The sequence below is a fragment of the Schistocerca nitens genome, chromosome 1 (genome assembly GCF_023898315.1).
Source record: "Schistocerca nitens isolate TAMUIC-IGC-003100 chromosome 1, iqSchNite1.1, whole genome shotgun sequence".
Classification (NCBI taxonomy): Eukaryota; Metazoa; Arthropoda; class Insecta; order Orthoptera; family Acrididae; genus Schistocerca; species Schistocerca nitens.
In genome coordinates, this window is record NC_064614.1 from 713,847,524 (window position 1) to 713,871,354 (window position 23,831).

Sequence of the window (23,831 nt, forward strand, 5' to 3'; positions counted from 1 at the left end):
TGTTCTCGGTCTTCCAAAAATGATTTTTGCCAGTAAAAAACTTGTATTCTAGATAAGCAATGCTCCCCATATGCCTGTTTCAATTTTTCAAAGGTCACACTCATGGATTCCCCAAGTTTAACAAACAAAACTTGATGGCATAGCATTGCTCTAAATTCCACTGTTCCATTTTCGTAACACACAACGAAAACACAACTTCATCTATGGCACTCTCAAAAATCATGTGAAAGCTTTACAGAGCTCAAACTAAGACTGAGCATCTCGAAAGGATGAAAACATCTGTTTACACAAGTAGAATAACACAGTGTTGCCAGATCATTCAGAGTTGACAGTCTCATTGCTTTTCTCACATGCCTCATAATTCCAACAATACATCACCACTTACTGCTCTGTTCTGTCTCTCAAGAAAGCACTTCGTATTATCTGTCTGAACCACTTCCATTATTTCATACTTCATGGTAGGAAATGTGTTACATTGTATGAAATAAACATCATCTAATTTTTAAACCAGTAATAATAGTGACTCACATTTTTTCTGAAGAACACGTTTCTGACTGGGTTTCAGTGCTTGCCACTTTGTCAGACAATCGGTCAGAAATGTGAGCCATGCACTGGAAATTTCCTGGGGCATATGGGCAGAACTCTGCTGAAGTATGCATTGCAAATTTGGGACCTTTGATATGCCCCACTCCATTACAGCCCAAAATTGGACATTCTGAGTTACTTCCAGTTTCTTCTGGCACTGAAATTGTTCAAACATGTATTGAAATAACTGTGACACCACAAAGGAGCTGAAGACAGAGATGCATCACATATGTCATGATCTAGATGCATAACATATGTCATGATCTTACACACATCCACCAAACACTATTTTAAAAAATTTCTGTGTACCTTTACTAAGGCAAAACTGTTTAGCTCTTTGCACAAGGTTTACAAATAAATGAAATATTTACAACTGCAAAAACGTTATGCCACTTACCGAGTGGTGGTTCCAGTGGATGACCGGTCTTTTGACACCAACCAACAGGATGTAAATCAGGAGCGTCATCATCCACCCAGTAACCGTACTCCCGTGGCCAACCATCAAATTCAATTCTCAGCTGGTGACCACGCACTGCAGAAACTGTGGCGACACGAATAAGTTGTGGCACTCGTTTGTCAACACATTCAAGATGCATACCAGGTCTGAAACCTGATGGTGGTCGCTGCTTAAATGCTCTCGCGGGTGCTGGTACCGATTTTGTTTCTCGAAGATATTGTGGCCAAGAGAAATGCAGAGGGAAGTGATGAGCTGAAACAAAGAAATATTTATAGTGATACCTGCTAAGATAATATTGTTTAACAAGTGTTTATAAAGTGTTGCACTTAGTCATCTATAGATTTTGACCTCTATCATTAATATTCCACATCTGGATAAGAATAAAAAAATGAATGGCAACTATTTGTTTACAGGACAGCTACCAAACACAACTACCAGTAAGAAGCTGCAATTGTACCAGCACTTTAATGAGTAAGAAATGGATTCACTGTTGCAAAAGACTGACCAACACCAGTATGAGAAACCACGAGGAACCGTGGTGAAGCTGGGAGGGCCTATGAATTGGGAGCTTTATTCCATTTACATTTGGTAGATGTGGACAGTGAAGATGACGATTGGCTCATTGTGAGAAAATACCCCATTATCGCCTACGTCTCCGATGGTGTGCTCCTTCCATCTGGAGGGTCCCCACCCCCTCAGAGCGGCCTCACCCACCTTAGATGATTGTTCACATCTCAGGTCACACTCCCAAACACCTGATAGGAACCAATCGGCAATGTGAGAAGGTAGTAGCTCAGGCAATCACCCCTCCATGGGCCTGGCCTGCACCAAGTGCTACGTGCGAACTATCCCTGTTGACCCGGGACTGAGAATTACATGTTACCCAGTGACCTGTTATGCTTCAGACGCGTGGAGTGGACTTCGGGAGCACACAGGGAGGAAGAAGAAAAAGAGGAGCCTCAAATGCCAAAGCAGAGGAAGGATAAGAGAAGGTGAATGATGAAAGGAAAATAGGTACAAAAAACAGTGGTGAGACTGTTCTTATGTCAACTACTGAAAATGGGGAACACATTCCCAAAAACACCCCAGACATGTTCCCCAAGGGAGGTAAATAGGAATAGCAAGAGGACAGACAAGCAACACTGAAGGGAAAAAATGCTGCAAAGGTTGGGGCCTCATGGTAGCCAAGCACGAACCCACTAAAGAGTGGCGAGCCCCTGGGGGGACGAAATGCCTGTGACTGGACTGCAATAGGAGATGGTGAGTAGACACCTGAGTTGATCACAAGGAAATGACCCATGGGGTGGAGGACTGTGAGTAGAACTGGGATAGGGATTATGATGAGAGTTAGTTGAAGCCCTGGTGGAGAACGTGATTGAGCTTTTCAAGGCCAGGGTAATACTGGGTAATCAGAAGAGTGCTCGTCAGTGGCTGTTTAATAGACTTACTGATCTCAGAAGAGCAGCATGGCAGGCTTGTTTATGGATGGGCTGGATAGGATGCTGTCTGACTATAAAGGCTCTGGTAAGGTTATTGGTATATTTTAACGACTTCTGCTTTCCACTGTAGATGCAGTATTGACAGATGATGACACTGTACGGAAGAGACTTTTTGACATGGAACAGTTGACAGTTGTCAAAGTGGAGGTACTATTGGAGGTTGGTATGCTTGATAGGTACAGATGTATTTACGGAGCCATCTGAGATGTGGACATCGACATCTAGGAAGGGTACTCAAAGAGTTGAGAAGAATCAGGTGAAGCAGATTTGGGAATGGGTGTTACAGTTATAGAGGAAAGAGCAAAGGTTGTTCTTGCTGGAGTCCATATCATGAAAATGTCATCAAAGAATCTGAAGCAGACAAGAGATTTTGGGTGTTGACCAGATAGGAAAGATTCCTCCAGCTGGCCCATAAATAAGTTGGAATAGCATGGGATCATGAAAGTACCCAAGGCAGTACCATGAGTTTGTTTGTAGATTTGGCCCTGGAAAGTGAAATAATTGCAGGTCAGGATGTGGTTTGCTAAGAGGATTAAGAAAGAGGTGGTAGTTTTGGTATAAGGATAGTGCTGGAAAAGGGAGTGGTCCATGGACATGGGGGATGTTGGTGTTGCCACTAGGCTCCTTTTAGGTCACTGTGGATGTGATGTCCTTCAGCATCCGCCATGCCCATGGTCTTGTAGCAATGAAACACTATCTTTTCCAATGTCCTCTTGATACCAACACCATCACCTCTTTCCTAATCCTGTTAGCTAATCACATCCTGACCCACAATAATATCATTTTCCAAGGCGAAATCTACAAACAAATTCATGGTACTGCCATAGATACTTGCACGATTCCATCCTATGCCAACTTATTTATGGGTCATCTAGGGGAATTCTTCCTATCCAATCAACACCTAAAACCTCTTGTCGGTCTCAGATTCACTGATGATATTTTCATGATATGGACTGTGGCAAGGACAATCTTTGCTTTTCTCCGTAACCATAACACATATTCCCAAACCCGCTTCACCTGGTCCTTCCCAACACATCAAGCACCCTTTCTAGACATCAATCTCCACCACCCAGATGGCTCCATAAATACATCTGTTCATATGAAGTGTACCCACCTCCAACAGTGCCTCCACTTTGACAGCTGTTCCTGTCCCATGTCAAAAAGTCTTTTCCGTATGTCCTCACCACCTGTGGACAGTGAAACTGCAGCAGAAAGCAGGAATTGTCAAAGATACCAATAACCTTAACAGAGCCTTTGCTGTCAGACATATCCTATCCAGCTCATCCATAAACAAATCTGTCATGCCATCTGCTGTTCTGAGATCAATAAGTCACTGACCAGCACTCTGCTGATCACCTAGTATTACCTTGGCCTCAGAAAGCTCAACCACATTCTCCACCAGGGCTTCCATTAACTCTCATTGTAATCCCTATTCTAATCATATTCCCAATCCTGCACTCAATAGGTCATTCCCTTATGGTTAGCACAGTTGCAGGACCTGTCCCAAACACCCTACAAGCACCTCATACTGTAGTCCAGTCACAGGCATATTCTACCCAATAACAGCCAGGACCATGTTACATAATAGCCAAGCAGCAATTACTGTACAGAATTCTATGTGGGCATGACAACTAAACAACTGTTTACTTGCAGGAACTGCCACCGCCAAACTGTGAAAAATCACAAACTTCACCATTTAGTTGCCCAATATGCTGCAAACCACAACATAAATGACTTTGACAGTTGCTTCACTATGCAGAACCTTTGAATTCTCCTTTCTCTGAGCTACACAGATGGGAACTGTCTGTCAATCATATCCTGCACTCTCGCAACCCCCCTGGCCTAAATCTCTGCTCTCATTGCCTCACCTTACCTTCTCCCTTCTCTCTTCTGTCGACCTCAGTCTTCCTCCTTTCCCTACCCCATATGGTCTCTCTCTCTCTCTCTCTCTCTCTCTCTCTCTCTCTCTCCCCACCTCCACCTCTCTTTTTCAAGCCCTCTCCCCTCCCTTTCTGTCTTTTCATCTTTACCTTTCTCTCTTCCTGCCCCCCTCTCTCTTGTTACATCTCTTTTTGCTGTCCTCTCTGTACTCTCCTCTTCTTCTTGTGTGCCCACACAGTCATCTGTCCAAAGACCTGCTTCTTTCCCATTACCCCCTCCTAACATTCTTATCTATTCCTTCCCAATGTCCATCTGTTCAGGCAACTGCTTTCAATAATCGAGTATCAATAACACAGGCCAACGAAAAATTTTTTTTGATAAACTCTTTTTACTCTGATAGCTGATCTTTATAGATTTTTATGAGCTGAATCCAAATCTAGCCTTAGTTTTTTTGTATCACCCATAGTTTTCAAGCAATATGCTTTTTATTATATAGTATAAAAATCCTATGCTATACAGTAAACAGGGAAATTAATGAAATGCTTTATTACAACGTAAGTGTGGTTTGTATTTAAGTGAGCTACTTAAAACAATGATAAGTGTTAATAGAGGTTTCAATTGTCAGCTGGAATTGATTTATATTTTCTTTCTCTTTTTTCTTTGAAGCTTTTTGTGTAGCTTTTTCTACGATGAGTCGCTTGCTGAACTTCTTGGTGAAGTGACCAACAGCAGTCCCCCATCATGTTGGTGTTCCAGCGGCCTTGGTAGCGTTTTTCCATCACTTTAATGTCCTGGTGAAAACGCTCTCCTTGCTTCTCACTAACATCTCTCATACTGTCCGGGAAGTAATCAAGGTGACTGTTCCAAAAGTTAACTTTCAGGCACATTAAACATCCTAAAGTTTTATTGTAGCTATAAAAGAAACATATTCTGGGTCTTTTTCATATCCTAAGAACTTTGTAATGATTTGCTTGAATGATACCCATGCTTCTTTCTCATTTAAGGTCCTTGTGGATTCAAAGTTCCCCATCAAACATCAATTTTGTAATGTCAGGTCTGACAAAGGCGTCTTCTTTTAGTTTAGCTTCTGAAAGGTGTGGAAACTTCTGGCAGAGATACTTAAAACACGGTCCATCTTTAGGCAAAGCCTTTACAAACTGTTTCATTAGGCCTAACTTTATATGAAGAGGTGGTAGGAGTACATTTTTTAAATCTACAAGATTTTAGCATAGAATGTTCTTCTCACCAGGTTTTAAAGACTCCCTCACAGGCCAGTTCTTTCTGCACCAGTGTTGATCCCTAGCCCTACTGTCCCATTCACACAAGAAACATGGAAATTTGGTAAAACCACCTTGCTGACCAAGGAGCATGCATGTTACTTTTAGATCGCAACATATCATCCAACTATGAGCAGAATAGCCTATTTTATTTAGCACTATTTCTAAGTTTTCATAGCTTTCTTTCAAATGTACAGAATGTCCAACAGGTATACATGCATACATTACCATTATGTAATAAAACAGCCTTTAAACTAGTTTTGGATGAATCAATAAACAGCCTCCAGTCTTCCTTTTTGTATACAATACCAAACTCATTCATCAGACCAGGAATGTCTGAGCAGTACACTAAATCACCTTCTTGTAAAAAAAAAAAAAACTTGGAAAATTGCTGCTCTCTCTTTTATTTATGTATATGCTGGTTCCGACTGCCAATAAGTTCTTTTCTTTTAATCTACAGCCAAGTAATTCAGCTTTTTCTTTCGTTAAGCCCAGATCCCTTACCAAATCGTTAAGCTCGGTCTGAGTAAACAATTTGGGCTCTCTACTTTCTGTATTATAATGGAATTCATCATCATCTGGTTCATTTAAATCAGATTGTATATTAGTTCTTGGCTCCCTCCACATCATAGGAACAGCAAATCTAAAGGCTTTTTTTCTCCTTTTTGGACCATTTTCTCAATCTTCAACACACACATAACATACCTTACGTGGTGCCCAAGATTTATCTTGATCACCAAGTTTAGATCCAAAGTATGATAGATAAACCTTTTTCACAAAGTCTGTAATGTTTCTTTTGTGTTTTTTAATGACAAATTCACCACAAATATAACAAAAACTGTCAGCAGAGTTTTTACAACCACAATTAGACATTGTACTGAGCACATGTACAGGAAACGGGGAAAGTGAGGTTAGGTTGACAGTAAACAAAACAGCATCTGTTAACACAAAAATAGAATCGACCTTTTTTTGCCAGCAAACATTTTTCAGTAGTGCTACCAATGTCATCTAAATTCATTACACCTCCTTTTTAAATTATTTTAACTATATAAAAGCTGTTAATGTCTTTTAAAAAAATGGCTTAATTTAATAAATTTAACTGTAAAATGTGAAGAAATGATGGGTGACACAGTTTTTAAGTGTCATATTTGGATTCCCCACCCTAAAAAACATAAGAGTAATGTATTTTCAGCAGAAAAGTTTTTCCATCATTGGCCTGTGTAATCTGTGTTGTTGTGTGCATGGGAGTGTGTGTTTGGGTGTCTTTGTAGTTGTGTGTGTGAATATGTGTCCTTGCCATAGAAAAAAAGCTATTGCCTAAAATATAGTATAAATGTTGTTATTAGAAGTATAAATGTTGTTTTTCTCATGTGTTTCTGTGCTCCACGCATCAAAAATCCCCTATAAATGAGTGGTTGCCTTTCCCCTATTTTACGTATTGCTCTATATAGGAATGTCCATTATTGTTAAAAATCTCTGATATCAAATTTTAATGGGACCTTAGAATAATTTCATATTAGTTTTTTGACATTTTTAACAATCTCAATATCACAAACAAAATGTGCATTCTGACTTACTGTTGAAGCATTAGTCACATTACTTGTTTTGTATAAGTAACGAAGGCTTTTCATAATCCTGTTCAGTGGTTTTCAGAAATGTATAAAATCCGACTTAATTTTTCTCTATCCAATATAAAAAGTATTGTTGTTATAATTGATCTAAATCTCTACTTAGAACTTACTTTTAGGTGGTGTAAGCTGACGATTGTGCTCTTCACACCAGCCAACAGGATGTATGTATGGAGATGAGGGATCTGCCCAATAATCAAACGCTTCATCCAAACCATCAAAATGTACTAGTATCCTGTTATCAACAATGTCTGCCACTGTAGCCACACATACCAAGTTTTTGTTCTTGCGATCCACTGCCTCCAACTTCATACCTATACGGAAGCCACTAGGACACACAGCCTGTAAAAACAATTTGAACAAAAATTGTTACTGTATTAGGTGTTCGCATCACCAACATGGACATTTAGGAACTAACACACAATCAATAGATCTTTTTTTCATTACTTTTGGCAGATCAGGACTGTTACTTACAACATCTCTCGAGGTTGTCCCCATTATTATTATTATTATTATTATTTGTGTAATTAACTCACCCCCTCCCCAAAATACACATACTGCTGAAAAGGACCACAGAAAGCAAGTGTACAGCACAGACTATTGACATAATTCCACTCTAGGGATGGTCTGGATTGATATGAAAATAGAAGTAACAAACTTCATAATGCTATAATTGCTTTAGAAGAGCATTTATTCAGATTACCAGTTTTGGCAAACTATGCTGCCATCTTCTCAGATCTGTCAAGCAAAGACTGAGTAAGCACAAAAAATGGTGCAATATATTTACAGAACATTTGCAACATAATGTGAATCCATAAGGCACCTTATGCACTACACTTCAAATAATCTCATCCATGAATACCATAATTTGGGTCATATGCTAAATAAAAATTTCAAGAACATGCATGTCGTAGTATGTTTATACTATAAACCTCCTACAACCTCCTCCCAATTCACATCCCACCACCGTCCGCACCTGGCAGCCTTGTCATGTTGCCTGCACGCCTCGCCAGACAGCAGTCTTCTCTCCCGCCCACCTATATCCTGCTATCCCATCCCTCCCTCTTCCTCATACTCCTTTCATTCAATGCAACAGCTGCATTCCGGCCGGTGCTGCCAGAGATACTGAGACAGCGGTCATGTGCGTGTGACATGTGTTTGCTTGTCTGAATGTGTGTGTGTGTGTGTGTGTGTGTGTGTGTGTGTGTGTGTGCGTGCACGCACGCGCGTTTGTTTTCTTTGCTGAAGAAGGCAATTTAGTAACTTTACACAAACCATAATAACTGTCTATACAAAGGTAAAATTAGGATCTATCTAATATAAATTTCAGAGTTATGTGAAATTTACACTCTTGATTCAAAGTATTCTGATAAATTGCAGGATTCTTGGATAAATGTATGGAAGAAGAAGAGATACAGTGTTCAGGAAGAATTTTAAGGCTGTGTAACATCCAACCCGTCACAGAAATTTTTAAAGCTGTGTACCAATCCGTTACAGAAATAAGTAAGCACGTAACAACTACTGCATCCCAACATCGATGGCGATAAGTACGTAGAGACTAGAGATATTACTATTGTGGTTCTGAATTCCTGAGTCCATACTAAGTCCATTCCTCTTATTACCCACAAATATCTTTAGGGAGCATATGAATCTTTTGCGAGTACATACAATGACATTCCTGCAAGATTTTCAGTTATCAACTTTACACAATATTCTTATTGCACCCTTCTGTAGAATGAACACTTTTCACACCTTAGCTGCAATGCACGTGACGATTATGCTACAGAATAAGAATTGAGTGAAAGTACGCAAACTATGCAAGCAATCTTGGTTGAAGGTTAACATAATAAGAGAGATTTCTGAGGCATAAATGAGCTTTTTGTTTGATATCTACATGCTGGAATGACAATATTATGGAAGGGACAGATTGTTACTTGCCATTAGAGATGTCAAGTTGCTGACAAGCACAACAAAGAGACTGCTATACATTTAAGCTTTCAGCTAAAAGAACTCCTCCTAAAGGTCTCACAAACCCAGTCCTGCAAAACCAGGTAAATCTGGCCCAAATCTCCTTACCATCCATAAAATTCTCCTGACATATGGTCTTTAAATATGTCTGCTTGTGTCTGTATATGTGTGGATGGATATGTGTGTATGTGCGAGTGTATACCCGTCCTTTTTTCCCCCTAAGGTAAGTCTTTCCGCTCCCGGGATTGGAATGACTCCTTACCCTCTCCCTTAAAACCCACATCCTTTCGTCTTTCCCTCTCCTTCCCTCTTTCCTGATGAGGCAACAGTTTGTTGCGAAAGCTTGAATTCTGTGTGTATGTTTGTGTGTCTGTCGACCTGCCAGCACTTTCATTTGGTAAGTCACATCATCTTTGTTTTTAGATATATTTTTCCTACGTGGAATGTTTCCCTCTATAATATTAGAGAGTCACAATTAATAATTTTTGCAAGACACTTGGAAAAGTGTATATCTCTAAAAGGGAACTATGTTCAATAACAGATAACTTGTTTCTGTGAGTATTTACTGAACTGCCCACATAACCATTAGCACTGAAAATTGTAGTTTGAATTCAGGAAACAGCTAAGAAAATGTGTTACTAGTTCTTTTCCAGAGAACTGAGTAGTTCTGTATTACCCATCAGTCCACAAGGTTTTGAGACTGTATTACTAAAAATAGAGGAAAGTTCAGGTGTTCTACAAAGTCTCTCCCCATTTGAGTACAGAACATCTGTACAACCATGTGAAACTGTCAGAATAGTCCTTCTTTGGTATGTAGTTAAACTTGGATGTCGTATTCATGTTTTCTCCAGTCTTGGTGAACCATCTGAGGACCATTCTGCCCTTTGTCATTTTTGTGGTAGGTTCGTACAGATAACAAGTCTTGTAACACATGATGATTTGCTCCAAAAAAGAATTGTCTGCATTTTTCATTTAAATAAAACTGCAACATGTGTCCATACACTGTTCTTTTTATTTGGGAATCAAGATGTGCGACCAAATTTTGCATGCACTTTTCTTCTTCAAAATATTCTGAAGAATTGCTTGAACATTTGATTTAGAGATGTTGGTCCACTGTGATTTATGACACAACAATGTTATCATATTACTACTGCACGTCCACTCCCTAATTTCACCAGCTCACAACTGACTGGATGAATGAAATTCTGTTTATAGTTGTTAGTTCAAGCTACCACCATAGTCACTATTCTGGTGTCATTTATACAGCAGCAATGAAATCAGTATCAGAACTTTTTGGGCAGACAGTATCAGCTATGCACTGGAAAGTGGAGGACTATAATGAGGATATGCTATACATTAAACCACCTACAAAACAAAAGGCTGATCTGAGTACCAAGAGGTGGTATATACTTGCTTGTCTCTGGCCTTTGAAGCAATATATCAAGCCTTTTATCAGAGGATCTATAGTAATCAGAACTGTGGTGCAACATGCCATTTTCCACACACAAAAATCATTGCCAAATGTGAAGGGCATGTCAACTGTTAGAAAACAAATGCTCTAGAACTTATTTAGCATCAACCTGAGCTACTAAGACAATCACTGGGCCACACTTGTGAAGATATACAGAGGGAAAACACACAAAACTCAACAGGAGAGGGTAAGAGGCAGATTAGCACAAAAATAGTGATGAAAATGTTTGCTTCCAAATAGAAAAGTGAAAAAAGAAAGAAAATTAATACCGAAATAGCCTTGAAAATAGCAAAAAAATATCAGAGAAGGGTAACTACAGAGGCAGAATGAGAAAAGATACTTGGTAAACAGGATAAGACACAATATCACTATTAGGACACAATTATTGTAATTTTCTCACTGCACAATTTTCTCTCTCTCAATATACAGTTTAAATGATTAAATTTTTCTATCCCTTATGAATATTTTTTGGTTCTTCCTACCTTCTTTATTCGTTTCTCCTGATGAATACTTTTTTTTAAATAAAAATGTAAGGTGGGCTATTTTTATCTGCACATGTGGATTTGTCAGCCTATTGTGAGAACTCTTGTCTCAGTGTTTCATTACCAGGTGGTATTCTATGTAATGAGTGTTATCAAATTTTAAATGTTTGTGTCAAAAGCAAATTAAAATCCAATTATTAATATGCCAGAAGAAGAGTAGTATGTTGCCTGAAAAGTACATTAATGCTTTTGGTAGAGTTAGGCAGACAATCAATTTGGCTTGTGGATACACAAGCTGGGCTAGTAAACCATACCAAATGATTCATGAGGGTACAAATATTTCATGTTAAATAATACAGTGAATATAATCATTCTTCACCAAGGAACTTTCTTCTGTAATAATTGCCATACTTTCTCTTTGTTAAACCTTAGAACTGTCGTAGTTATTAGGTTACTGGAACTCGTATTATTAACCTTACCTATTGCCATGAAAAAACTTTGTTAAATAAATCATTGACCAAGAGCACAGACTTTCTTCCACCTTAAAGGCACTGTGAGGCTGATAGATATTTACAAAATTGAAATGGATCTTAATCCTTTGTTCTTCTTACAAATAAGAAGCATAAGGGGTAGTCAAACTAAAACAACACAGATGTAAAAAATTAAGTAAACTGTTAACTATTTCAAAAGTAATCACCATAACTGTTAACACATTTATCCCACTGTAAGACAAAATGGTCAATGCCTTAATGAAGAAATGTTTGCAATTGCCTAAGGAATCATTGGTAGTACCCAGCCATGCACCTCTTTGAAGTGCATTGATGGCCACAAATGTTTTTCTTCCCTGGGCTTTTGGACTTGACTGCGCATTTCGATTTCTGCAGTGCCCACATGCCACTGTGTATCATTTGAAGCACATCATTGAATCCAAACACTCAGAAATGTTGATAGACCAGCAACATTCTGTTGCAAGGTAATGTCTGACCACATGATGTTAAGGGTGTTTTCACTAAGAAGCAGCAGTTTCGCTGGGATGCCTTTACACAACCTCTATACAGTACCAGTCTCTCCCCATGCAATTTCCATATTTTTGAAGTCCTGAAGAAAGACTTTTGTGGCTATCTATTTGCTTCAGCCAAAGAGATGCATGTATGGGTACAGTCTTGGGTACAGTCCCACAATTATTGAATAATGAAATAAGCTTATAACAATACTTGTATTTGGCATGACAGGTTTCAAAAATTGTACAAAATCTGAGTGTTAACCATTTCACCAAAATGGAAAACAAATAATCTGAACAAAATTGGAGTATTCAAAAAATGGAATAAATTTTGTGTACTAACTTACATTTCCAGGCTTATTGGCAAAGAGATTCCTCGGAGCAGCCTGAGCATGACACTGCTTGAGATAGGCATTCCAGTTGAAACTGGCAGGCGAATAGCCTTTTGGTGGATGTAGCTTATGATTGTTTTTCTCACACCAACCCGCTGGGAAAATATCAACTGAATCCGCATTTACCCAAAAGTCATAATTGTCAGGGTAGCCATCAAAGTGCAGTCTGATACGATAGCCTGTTTGGAAAGAGACAGCGTAATTACTTTACAAATAAAATTTTAGTAAGTGAAAATACAGGATTTGGTTCAGCTCACTTTCATTCATCCTGAGTATGTATTCATAACTTAGTATCTCACTTTTCTGCATTACTTCAAATAGCGCCTGCAATTGTAGTGTTACCAAAGCTTGGAAAGTTACTTATAACAATTTTGCTTTAGGACACCTACATTTTACATGACTGGCTCTTTTATTTAGGTTTACTTAGAGATTTTCATTACTATGATTTTGTTTCTTATTTAAAAGTCAACAATAATACTACCATATCATCAGAAGTCAATATTCTATTACTGAATGAGATGGATTTATTGGTTAACATAAATGTCACTAATGCAGGCAATAAGTATAGGAAAAGCTAAGTATATAAAGCAGGAGATGTGAGAATTAATTGTAATGTTCATATAAAAAAGTAATCATTTTAAGGCAGGAATTCACTATCAATATCCAATAATCACTTGAATGCCACAAATGTCAGATATTTGGTAACAGCATCTGTGTCTTGTTATTTTTTTTATTTAACTGAATTCTTTAGTTGTGTTTCAGGTGTTAATAATAGTAATTAATTTATAGCTACACAGATGTTACATATTTGTCGTATATCATTAGATATTCAATTCTAACCTTGTACATCAGAAACAGTGAGCACACAAAAATATGATGGATGTTCAGGATCAATTCCCTCAAGTTTCATGCCAACTTTGAAGCCATTTTTCATATATGGAAAAGGGTCACGAAACAGCTTCTGTGGAGCTTGTTTCCCTTTACAATGTTCCAGATATTTTGGCCATAAGAAACCTTTCTTGCTTGAGAGCCATGAAACAGTGGTCTGGAAAAAAATAAACTCATGACAAATAAAGAAATCTATACTAAAGCAAAAATCATTGTTTTATTTCTGACACAGAGTCCTCATAATCTCTAGTTAAAATTTGCCACAGTAAAAATAAACATTGCATACTGGAGGTTGTTTTTGTTACTAGTATTACACAGATGGATATGACTCTCTTAAAATGCTTCCCAACAGTTAACAATAAACTTCATAAATGAATTATTGACTTTTTTAAGTTAGTTTCACAGCATTTGCAAGACATTATTTTGGAAATCAGTGGAAAATCTATGTCAGAAAGGTTCCTGGGAAGTTTCTCTCCCTCTATGCTCAACTGAGCACGAGCTTCATCACCACAGAGTATGCTGTTAGTGAGATGCTAAGTCTTAACCCTCAACCAAGTCTAGGACCTTGATATATCTAGCATGTAATATCACATTTTTTAGTTCCTGTAAGCTTCTTCACCACAAAGAAACTCACTGCCAAGTGGGAGGCCTAACATGGCCAACCCTTTTTTTGAATCATATCTTTTGCTGTGGAATCCAGTCATCCTAACAGTAGTGTTGACAAAGAATAGTTAACATATTAGTGCCTCGCATGCCCAGTCAGAACAATTACAACCAGACAACTTGTGTGTCCACGAGATACTGCCTAATTCAGCAGCATATCAGTATGCAAGTCTCTATATACTTCACATCACAGATCAAGTACCTATTATATCATCATAATCACAACACAAGATCTCACTTATACAGCACTCCAGCTATATGCACCTATAAAACAAACAGCACTCCAGCTATATGCACCTATAAAACAAAAACATTTCCAAAGTCCTTTCCCACTACTGCTGTAAACTTATGGAACAAGCTACCCTAGACTCTGCACACAATTCAATACCCCACTGTATTTATGAAAAATTCAAAGCACTCACTTTTTCCAATTCGTAAATGATTCCTTGTCCACTCCTCCCCTCTCCATGGCATCAAAAAACACCAATGTATGATCAGTTCTCTCTGTCAAACAATGAGGCAAGCACTGACTTCTTACAGTTATCTGTTTCTTTTCATGTTTTTGTCACCCATTTCATTTTTCCTCTCTTCATTACATGACACTGCAGCTTCCAAACGTTTTGACCTCACCCACCTCTCCAATCTCATCCGCTGATGGAATGGCCTGTAGTCTAAATCCAACTGCTAGTAAACCATCTTTATAACTCTACTACTCACAAATCAAGGTAAACTTTTTTCTGCTATAACTAATACTTTTTTCACTAGTCCTGCCATTAGTATTTGTCTACCCATTGTAACGCATATCTCACAATGGACATAATGATAAAATATGAAGAATTTATGGGTGCACTGATAAAAAAAAATTCGACATTTGCGAGTTGGGCTCACGTACTGAGGGTTCTGTACAAAGTTAATTATGTATATAGACAGTTATTCATTCCAGGAATTGAGAATATTGACCGTTCTTGCCCATTACTGACCCTGATGCTGATGAGATATCGGTCCCAGGGATTCCAAGGTTTTCGAGGTTGTTTCAATTTTAATAATATGAATGTGACAAAGTCATGCAGGAGGCAGGCAACCATTATTATAATAATCAGCAGTTCTCCATTCAGTCTGAATGGGTTGTAATGGCAAGAGTCAGACATCAGACAAGGAATTACTTTATTGCTCGTGTGACATACCTGGAATTTATCCATCATCAGGTATCCAGGAGTGATTACCACACTTAGGTATGGCAATCCAAGTAGTACGTGTTGTGATCACTCCTGGATACCTGATGATGGATAAATTCCAGGTATGTCACACGAGCAATAAAGTAATACCTTGTCTGATGTTTGGTTTTTACCATTGTGACCCAGTTATCTTAAGTGCAGAAAAACTGATTGTTTTAATTTCAAATTTGACGTCATACAACAAATGACAAAAGAAAATTTTTTTGTCTAATATAATTACAACTTAACAATTTTTGGAATTTTTCCTTTACTTGTACTGTGAAACATTACTACTTGCCAAACTTCATGAGTCTAGGTCAATAGAAAGTACCCTATAGGTTTTGATGAGCATTTGCAAGTATAAAAATATATGACCTAAACTGTCATATCTTTTAACTGCATTGACTTAGAACCTTCAACGTTTTACGCTGCCAAGTAACCATAGTCCTCAATATGTGACATAAATTTCAACTTCATATGTCTACCCATTCCTGAGAGAAAAGGTTTTTAACAGTCACACAGACAGACAACAAAGCGACTCTCTAAGGGTTTCATTCTTTCTGATTTAGGTATGGAACTCCAGAAATACAATAAATAAATAAACATGACAGAACAACCTGACTAGCCAAATGTTGTGGTTCTGGTGTTTAATTATACCTGAATCAAAATTATAGATAATGGGGTAAAATGCCTGACAACTAAGCTATGTGGAGCAAACTGTACTTATTAAACAGTGTAGCTTTTCCTAGGGGCAAAAGGATTAGGTGGCTGAAAAGCAGCACTGTAAGTGTAGGTATTGTAATTAGTTGCTGGTCACCCAAATGAGACAGCCCATTTTGACAAACTGTCATAACAATGGAAAGAGGATCAAAATTTAAGGAAAGAAGAACATGAAATAAAATGTAGCATATGTTCATTAAGATTTTGGGGATGGACTACACACTTTGAGTTCATGAATAACGATGTGAAAACATAGAATCTAAATGGCTTGAGAACAGATGAAATGAGTGGTAGCTATACTTTTCTTAATAGAAAAAAATATATTTTGGATGGGTTGGTCCCAGATTCAGTTCGGTTTTAGAGCAGATACATTTATTTTTTTGAGTAGGGAAATATGAAGAGTGACTGATTCCGACATTGCAGAAATGATGTAATAAAATGAAGGTAAGTATGATTAAAGACTCATGAAAGGCTGTTGCAAGGTAGATTGTGCTGAGAAATAATTGTTAAGGAAAACAATTTGATACATTGCTTTGTTTCTGAGTTAATTAGCATTGTGTGCACGAATTCAGGTGGTCCACCACAGATGGTGACATCAAATGTGTTCTTTGGTTTCCTAAAACAGAACATGAGGGCTATATAAATATTGGACAAGGGTTGGCAGTAAGGACTGAATGTGAGTCTAAGGCTGAGCAGTCTCGTGTGATATCATCTACACTATGAGAATAACTGATACAAACTGTATCTGGCAGGCCGCTTGAATCTGAAAGTGCAACAGCCTGATTGGCTACCTTCAGTGCTAATCAACTTGGAAACAGCACAATGTACTGAATTTCTTTTTCACAGCAAAGCCTATCCTGCAACACCCTCAGAAGCTTTTCAGACTGTTTCTGAGCACCCTGTATAATGGATACCCAAGAACATTGTTTTATGATTTTGCACCCCAAAGAGGTTGTGAGATATAGAACAGGACTGATGCAGCCAACCTGTGATACGAACAACTGCATGGGAAAGAATAAGCTGCAGTCTCCTTCAGTGAAATTTTCTGTTATTCATCTGAAGTGACTGTAAGAAAGCAAAGTAATTACAGCTTCGTGGGAATTTCAAATCTTATCACTTCAAATACAAAATTCATGTCTTCATCATCACGTGACCTCAACCTTATCAGATATATGAACTACTTAAAGCCAGAAGACCTCACAGACTGACAGAAATATTTTTACCACAAAGCAAACAACATTTCACATCCAGGGGTGATTCCAGAAGTCGGTCACGGGGGTGGGGGTGGGGGGTCAATGGTGGGGGTAGGGTGGGGAATGGAATATCACTTAACAAAAGGAGAGTTGGGGTCCTCCACTGTCAAATTGGTAAAATTTGGTGTTACTTAAAGTAGTTTTTGGTAACTGTTTTGGAGTTCAGGGTAAAAACGTGTCTACAGAATGTGTGTGCGCCCAGGAAAATGGTATGATTTGACCCAGATGTCTGGCGATTAGAAGTTTTTGTCTGGGGTCAGCAATTTACGTGTTGGTAGGCACACCCAGCATATTTATGTTTCTTGATTATTGTAAGTGGTACTCGTACATTAATATACATCTAATTTATATTAATAAATAATAAGGTGCCCATTTTAAGTTCAGTGATATTTATTAGTTTAGATAGTAAGCTATTTGCTGCTCTAATTGTTTTGTTACAATGTGTTTGAAACACATTGCAACCTATATTGCTACATAATTATAAAAAAATGATTGAATCTGTTGATGCATTATTTTCGCTGATTTCTGAAGTTATTTTATCCAGTGTAATATGATACTCCATACCCCATAGCCCCCCCCCCCCCCCGCCACCACCCTTGTTCACATCTACATTATGCATACCAGATGTGTTGCAGAGGGTACTTTGCATATCATTGGCATTTGGCATTTCTCATTTTGTTTGGGATTTATGAACAGTCAGAAGGAAGAAATGTTAGTATGCCTCCACATGAACTCAAATTTCTCCAGTCATTTAATATATGCATTTAATATATTATTTAATTTTTCTTTAAACATACTTGCTCATAATTTTAACAGCAAACCACTCCATAGGCTTATCTCCAGAAGTGTACATCACTGGAATTGAATCAGTATTCTGTGAAGCTCTTGCCTTTACTAAACAAACCTGTGATAAAATCTAAAATATGTTAACTTTTATTGAGATATTTCCTTTTTTGTAAACCAAATTTTTCAGGGGTGAATTATGTTTTCTTGGATTTTTTTTTTTCAATCAATCTCACTGTGGCACTGGCCTTTTAGCCCAGTCAATGAAGAAAATGTAGGGGAGGAAATTCGTGTGGCTATACATGTTTCTACAGTGGTAGGAGGGAATGGAATCAATAACATACTAAGAATCCTGACTGTTGCAGTGTGTGTGTGTGTGTGTGTGTGTGTGTGTGTGTGTGTGTGTGTGGTAGAGGGGGCGTCTAAAGGTAAGTTTTTGTTTTTCTTAAATAGCTCAAAAACTGCAACTTCTATCAAAAATGTCTTCCTCTACAGAATTAAATTTTCAACACAAAATGTTCTATGATTTTTTTTCTCTGGTACTAACAGCTTCCACGATGCAGGGATGGAAAAATCACAGATTAAGTAGTATAAAATTAATGTTTATTGTGGAATAATGTGAGGAAAGAAAAATTATGAAATGTGCGTACCATACCTAAGTGCAATAGACCTGTATTACCGGATAAATTGTGTTTTGGGAGTGTAGCGGATTGGAGAGGGCAAAGGAAGGAAAAAGTGTGAAGGAGGGTAAGCTGTCAGATTGTGATCATAGACTTAATTACTTCACAGGTCTGCAAACTGAGGAGTGAGCAAGAATGTCACACTATCTCTGCCCCGGTAAGTCAGAATAAGCAAATACAGGATGATTCACAAAGTTATACCGAACCTTCTGAAGTGCACCTTCTGAATTGCTGGTGATGCAGAGTGTGTCAGTTCCACAGAATGCATTAACACTACATACAATATACCAGGGTTGGAACTTAAATAATGGCAACTATTTATTCACAACCGATACAAAAGAGTTACATATTTGCACCTGTTATTGTCCTTCAAAGTAGTCACCAGCATTGTGTAGAACCCATTGCCAGTGATGTGGAAGGTGTAGTATATTGTTAGCAGAGCCTGTTCTGTTGATGGTGCAAATGGAGTGGTCTACTGCCTGTCGAATCTCTGGAACAGTTCTGAAGCGAATGCCACAAAGTGGTTCCTCCATCTTCGGAATCAAATCAAAGTCAAAAGGACTTAAGGCCAGGGCGTATGGTGGATGGTACAGTACTTCCCAGTCCCATCAACCGAACAGAGCAGCCAGAGCTTGTGCTGTATATGACCGCGCATTGTCGTACAAAATGATGGGTGGGTTGTGCAGAAAGTGTTGCCGCTTCTTTCGCAAAGCTGGTTGCAGGTGATGCTCCAAAAACGAACAGTGATACTGTGCACTGAAGGTCTGCCATGGAGGAACATAATGCATTTTCGATCACGTGACCAAATATTGAAATTTAATGGTTTTTAAGCTTTAATTACATAAAAATAAGAGATATTTTGTGATAATATTGACGGTAAATGCTATTTAAATGTTATAAGCAGTCCGAATAACAACAAACCAAACCATATTTTAAACACAGGAAAATGACCTATTGAAATAACTAGTTTTGTTAGTGGAGGGCATGACATGACATCCTGTGAAAATTAGAAAAATGATTTTGACGCATGTGCGGAATACTCGCTGCACGCTATATATTACGGAATGGAGGGCGTCTTCATCAGTCTTCGATGGCTCACCTGAGGACGGCTGGCAGTTGTCCAGTCGAAATATCGTGGATGGAAGCTAACGACGACCGGCTGCAAGCCCGAAATCTTTTTGAATATTTAGTTCACCAGGAAAATTTTAAATTTCGCATTAGCTCCATATTTAACAATCACATACAACCATTTGCTCTACCAAAGATCCATACCCAAAGACTGGAAAGTTTCACAGGTCACACCAATATTCAAGATAGGTAGTAGGAGTAATCCATTTAATTACAGGCGCATATCATTAACTTCGATATGCAGCAGGATTTTGGAACATATAGTGTGTTCGAACATTATGAATTACCTCTAAGAAAACAGTCTATTGACACACAGTCAACATGGGTTTAGAAATCATCGTTCTTGTGAAACACAACTAGCTCTTTTATTTGGATGAAGTGTTGAGTGCTATTGACAAGGGATTTCAGACTGATTCTGTATTTCTGAATTTCCAGAAGGCTTTTGACACTGTACCACACAAGTGGCTCATAGTTAAATTGCGTGTTTATGGAATATCGTCTCAGTCGTGTGACTGGATTTGTGATTTCCCGTCAGAGAGGTCACAGTTTGTACTAACTGACATAAGGTCATCAAGTAAAACAGAACTGATTTCTAGCATTCCCCAAGATAGTGTTATAGGCCCTTTGCTGTTCCTTATCTATATAAACGATTTGGGAGACAATCAGAGCAGCTGTCTTAGGTTGTTTGCAGATGACACTGTCATTTATCGACTAATAAAGTCATCAGAAGATCAAAACAAATTGCAAAACAATTTAGAAAAGATATCTGAATGGTGCAAAAATTGGCAGTTGACCCTAAGTGACGAAAGGTAAGAGGTCATCCACGTGAGTGCTAAAAGGAATTCGTTAAACTTCGGTTACACGATAAATCAGTCGAATATAAAGGCCATAAATTCAACTAAATACCTCTGAATTACAAACTTAAATTGGAAGGAACTCACAGAAAATGTGACAGATCTACTAAGGAGACTGTCTATAGTAGGTTTGTCCGTCCTATTTTAGAATACTGCTGTGCAATGTGGGATCCTTGCCACATAGAACTGATGGAGTACATCAAAGAAGTTCAAGGAAGGGCAGCCCATTTTGTATTATCGCAAAATATGGGAGAGTGTGTCATTGAAATGATACAGGATTTGGGCTGGACATCATTAAAAGAAAGGCATTTTTGTTGCGATGGAATCTTCTCATGAAATTCCAATCACCAACTGTCTCCTCTGAATGCGAAAATATTTTGTTGACTCCAACCTACATAGGGAGAAATGATCACCATAATAAAATAAGGGAAATCAGAGCTCGTGCGAAAAGATATAGGTGTTCGTTCTTTCTGCGAACTATATGAGATTGGAATGACAGGGAATTGTTAAGGTGGTTCGATAAACCCTCTGCCAGGCACTTAAATGTGATTTGCAGAGTATCTATATAGATGTGCATGTTGATGTAGAATATATTACTGATGACTAAAGTCTGTTATGGGTATCTGTTGCATTTATTAAACTTATGGAAAATGCCACGAACTTGCACGCCAGCCAAATAATTAGTGAGATGGTGGCTGTTGCCTTCATCTTTTTAAGATACAAAAATAGATGAATTAAGATGTTCAGGAAGCACCACTTTCCAATGGGGTTTATAAGCATCAAAAATACAACTACTCTAAATGAAAATCCAGTAATGTGTACTGTGATTTCAAATACATACTTTGTCATCTGATACATCATCTGCTGTTTCATCAGACTTGGCCACAGGCTGTGCAGATATCTCTATTTCACAGTTTTCTTTTGCAGTACTGGACACCATGCCACTTTGCACAGCACGAGCATAATGATGTTGTAAATGCTGAAGTAACTGACGATCACGAGGCATTGGTCGCAGACGATGCCGTGCATAGTTTTGCGACTGCTGCTGTTGCATTAACTGCAATAAACGTTTCTTGCGTCGCCGCAAACGGAGTAGAAGCAAATCACGTTCACGTTTGCTCTGTTGAGCACGCCTATTTGCAAAGTTTGAAGCACAAAGATCACTACAGAACCGTGAAGAGACAAATTCTGTTGACAATCCATAACAGCCACATCCCTCACAACAATAGATTTCATCAGTGCCACTACTGCTGCTGCCTCCATCAGCTGCTTGTCCTGAATTACCTCCAGATGGGTTCTCCTTCTTGGGAGGACGTACGACTTGCTGTTGTAAAGAGGGAGCTATAAATAGAAACAGTATCATTAAACATTTCTTTCCATTCTTCAAACACTAAATTACTTACTGCCTACTTTTATTTCATAAAAGAATGAATTAAATTTAGAAAAACAATGTGCGTATTGAATACACTTACTGGTACTGGAATGTTTTTCCTCCCTTTTGTCCACAGCCTTAAGAATGGAAGAGCAATCATTTGTAGCTGATGTTTGTTCAGCATTTTCACATTCCTGAGCTTCAGGGGCTGATTTACAGTCTTGCTTCAGCTTTTCACAGTCATCTTCATCAATCATCTCCATAATTCCAAATTCATTCATGCGAAACTGGAAAGAGAATATAGAACACACTCATTACACTTAACATACTTCGACAGCTGGATTACAAAAGAAAATGGCTGCAGTTGAACAGAAGCATAGAATTTCAATTTTTTAACCAAGTGTCACCACAGAAATGAGAACAGACTAACAGTAATTTATCTGCTTAAGTGACAAAGCAGTCTGTTGATGTCTCTGAAATTTTAATCTTATTACATCAACTGAAATAACCTACAGTCGCTAAATTATGAGTCTTGCTATGACTGTTTGGCTAGTCTTACAACATGATCAAACAGTATTGTAATAATGAAATTATACGTAGAATGAGAAAAAGCAACTACTCAATCAATATATTTTAAAAAGAAGTGATGGCAAAATATGTTACACAAAATTTCTTTCATGAAATAATAAGGAAAGGCAACCACTAACCTGTCACTGAATAATGATGGTACAGAGAAAAACATAACAGTATAGAGATATTATGAGCTTTCAAACTATTATACTTGTTCCAACTGTAAGTTCATTTTCTCTCGCACATAAACATCCAAACAGGACTCAAAATGGTGACATTCATAAAACTAAGGGAAAGGCTTGGGACAAATGTGGGAGGAGGCCAAAGGTAAGGTTTGGAAAATGGAGAAGTAATGTGGAAAATGAGAGGACAGGAAAAGTGAGAGTACATGTAATATGGTAGGGAGGGGACTAGTGGAGGTTGGGCAATTCCTTCAACACAGTTAAGAGGTGCTGTTGAGGGTGTGAGCGTGGCAGAGGGATCCAAACAGTACAGATACTGAAGCACCTACAGAAGTAATTGGTGTTGTGGAAAGCATTATGTTCAGCAACAGGATGGTTGAATTTGTGACTGGCTGGTCACAATTGGGTAGTGGCCTTCATGTTCAGCAAACAATGTAAGGGTTATCCTATCAAAAATACTATCCTCCCCCCCCCCCCCCCCCCCACACACACACACAAATACAAATCAGAATTACATCAATAACCCAATCTACACAGTGTACAAGTCCATGCCTATGTCAACTGTGCTCTGAATCCTGCATCATAAGTGTTGGACAACCAACATGCAAGACCTGTCTTATACGCCAATCCACCACCTCATCCCACAGTTCAGTCACGTATTTCCTGTCCTGTTACAGTTATGGTCAAGTGTAAAATAGTCAAGTGTCTACAATGCTCCAGTCTCTATGCAGTTTTCAGTGAGGAGGGGTGGCAACCAATGAGTTGTCTGTGTGCATAAGTGCTCACCATCAAACTGTGGCTAATTTATTTATTGATTGATCGATTGATTGAGGGGGCACGGGACTAAACAGCAAGGTCATCAGTTCCATGATTCCGAAGTTACA

General features: G+C 38.3%; 1 protein-coding gene across 1 annotated transcript in view; it reads right to left on the bottom strand.

Annotated features, from left to right (window-relative positions):
- Positions 1-23,831, bottom strand: part of LOC126259894 (lethal(3)malignant brain tumor-like protein 3) — a 78,320-nt gene that overhangs the window by 20,591 nt on the left and 33,898 nt on the right. Inside the window, exons 6-12 of the mRNA XM_049956975.1 lie at positions 22,296-22,482; positions 21,665-22,164; positions 13,481-13,685; positions 12,596-12,819; positions 7,441-7,669; positions 983-1,294; positions 529-742 (exon numbers count right to left, since the gene is read on the bottom strand). Of these exons, the coding sequence (XP_049812932.1) occupies positions 529-742; positions 983-1,294; positions 7,441-7,669; positions 12,596-12,819; positions 13,481-13,685; positions 21,665-22,164; positions 22,296-22,482 (1,871 nt within the window). The remainder of the gene's footprint in view (positions 1-528; positions 743-982; positions 1,295-7,440; positions 7,670-12,595; positions 12,820-13,480; positions 13,686-21,664; positions 22,165-22,295; positions 22,483-23,831) is intronic.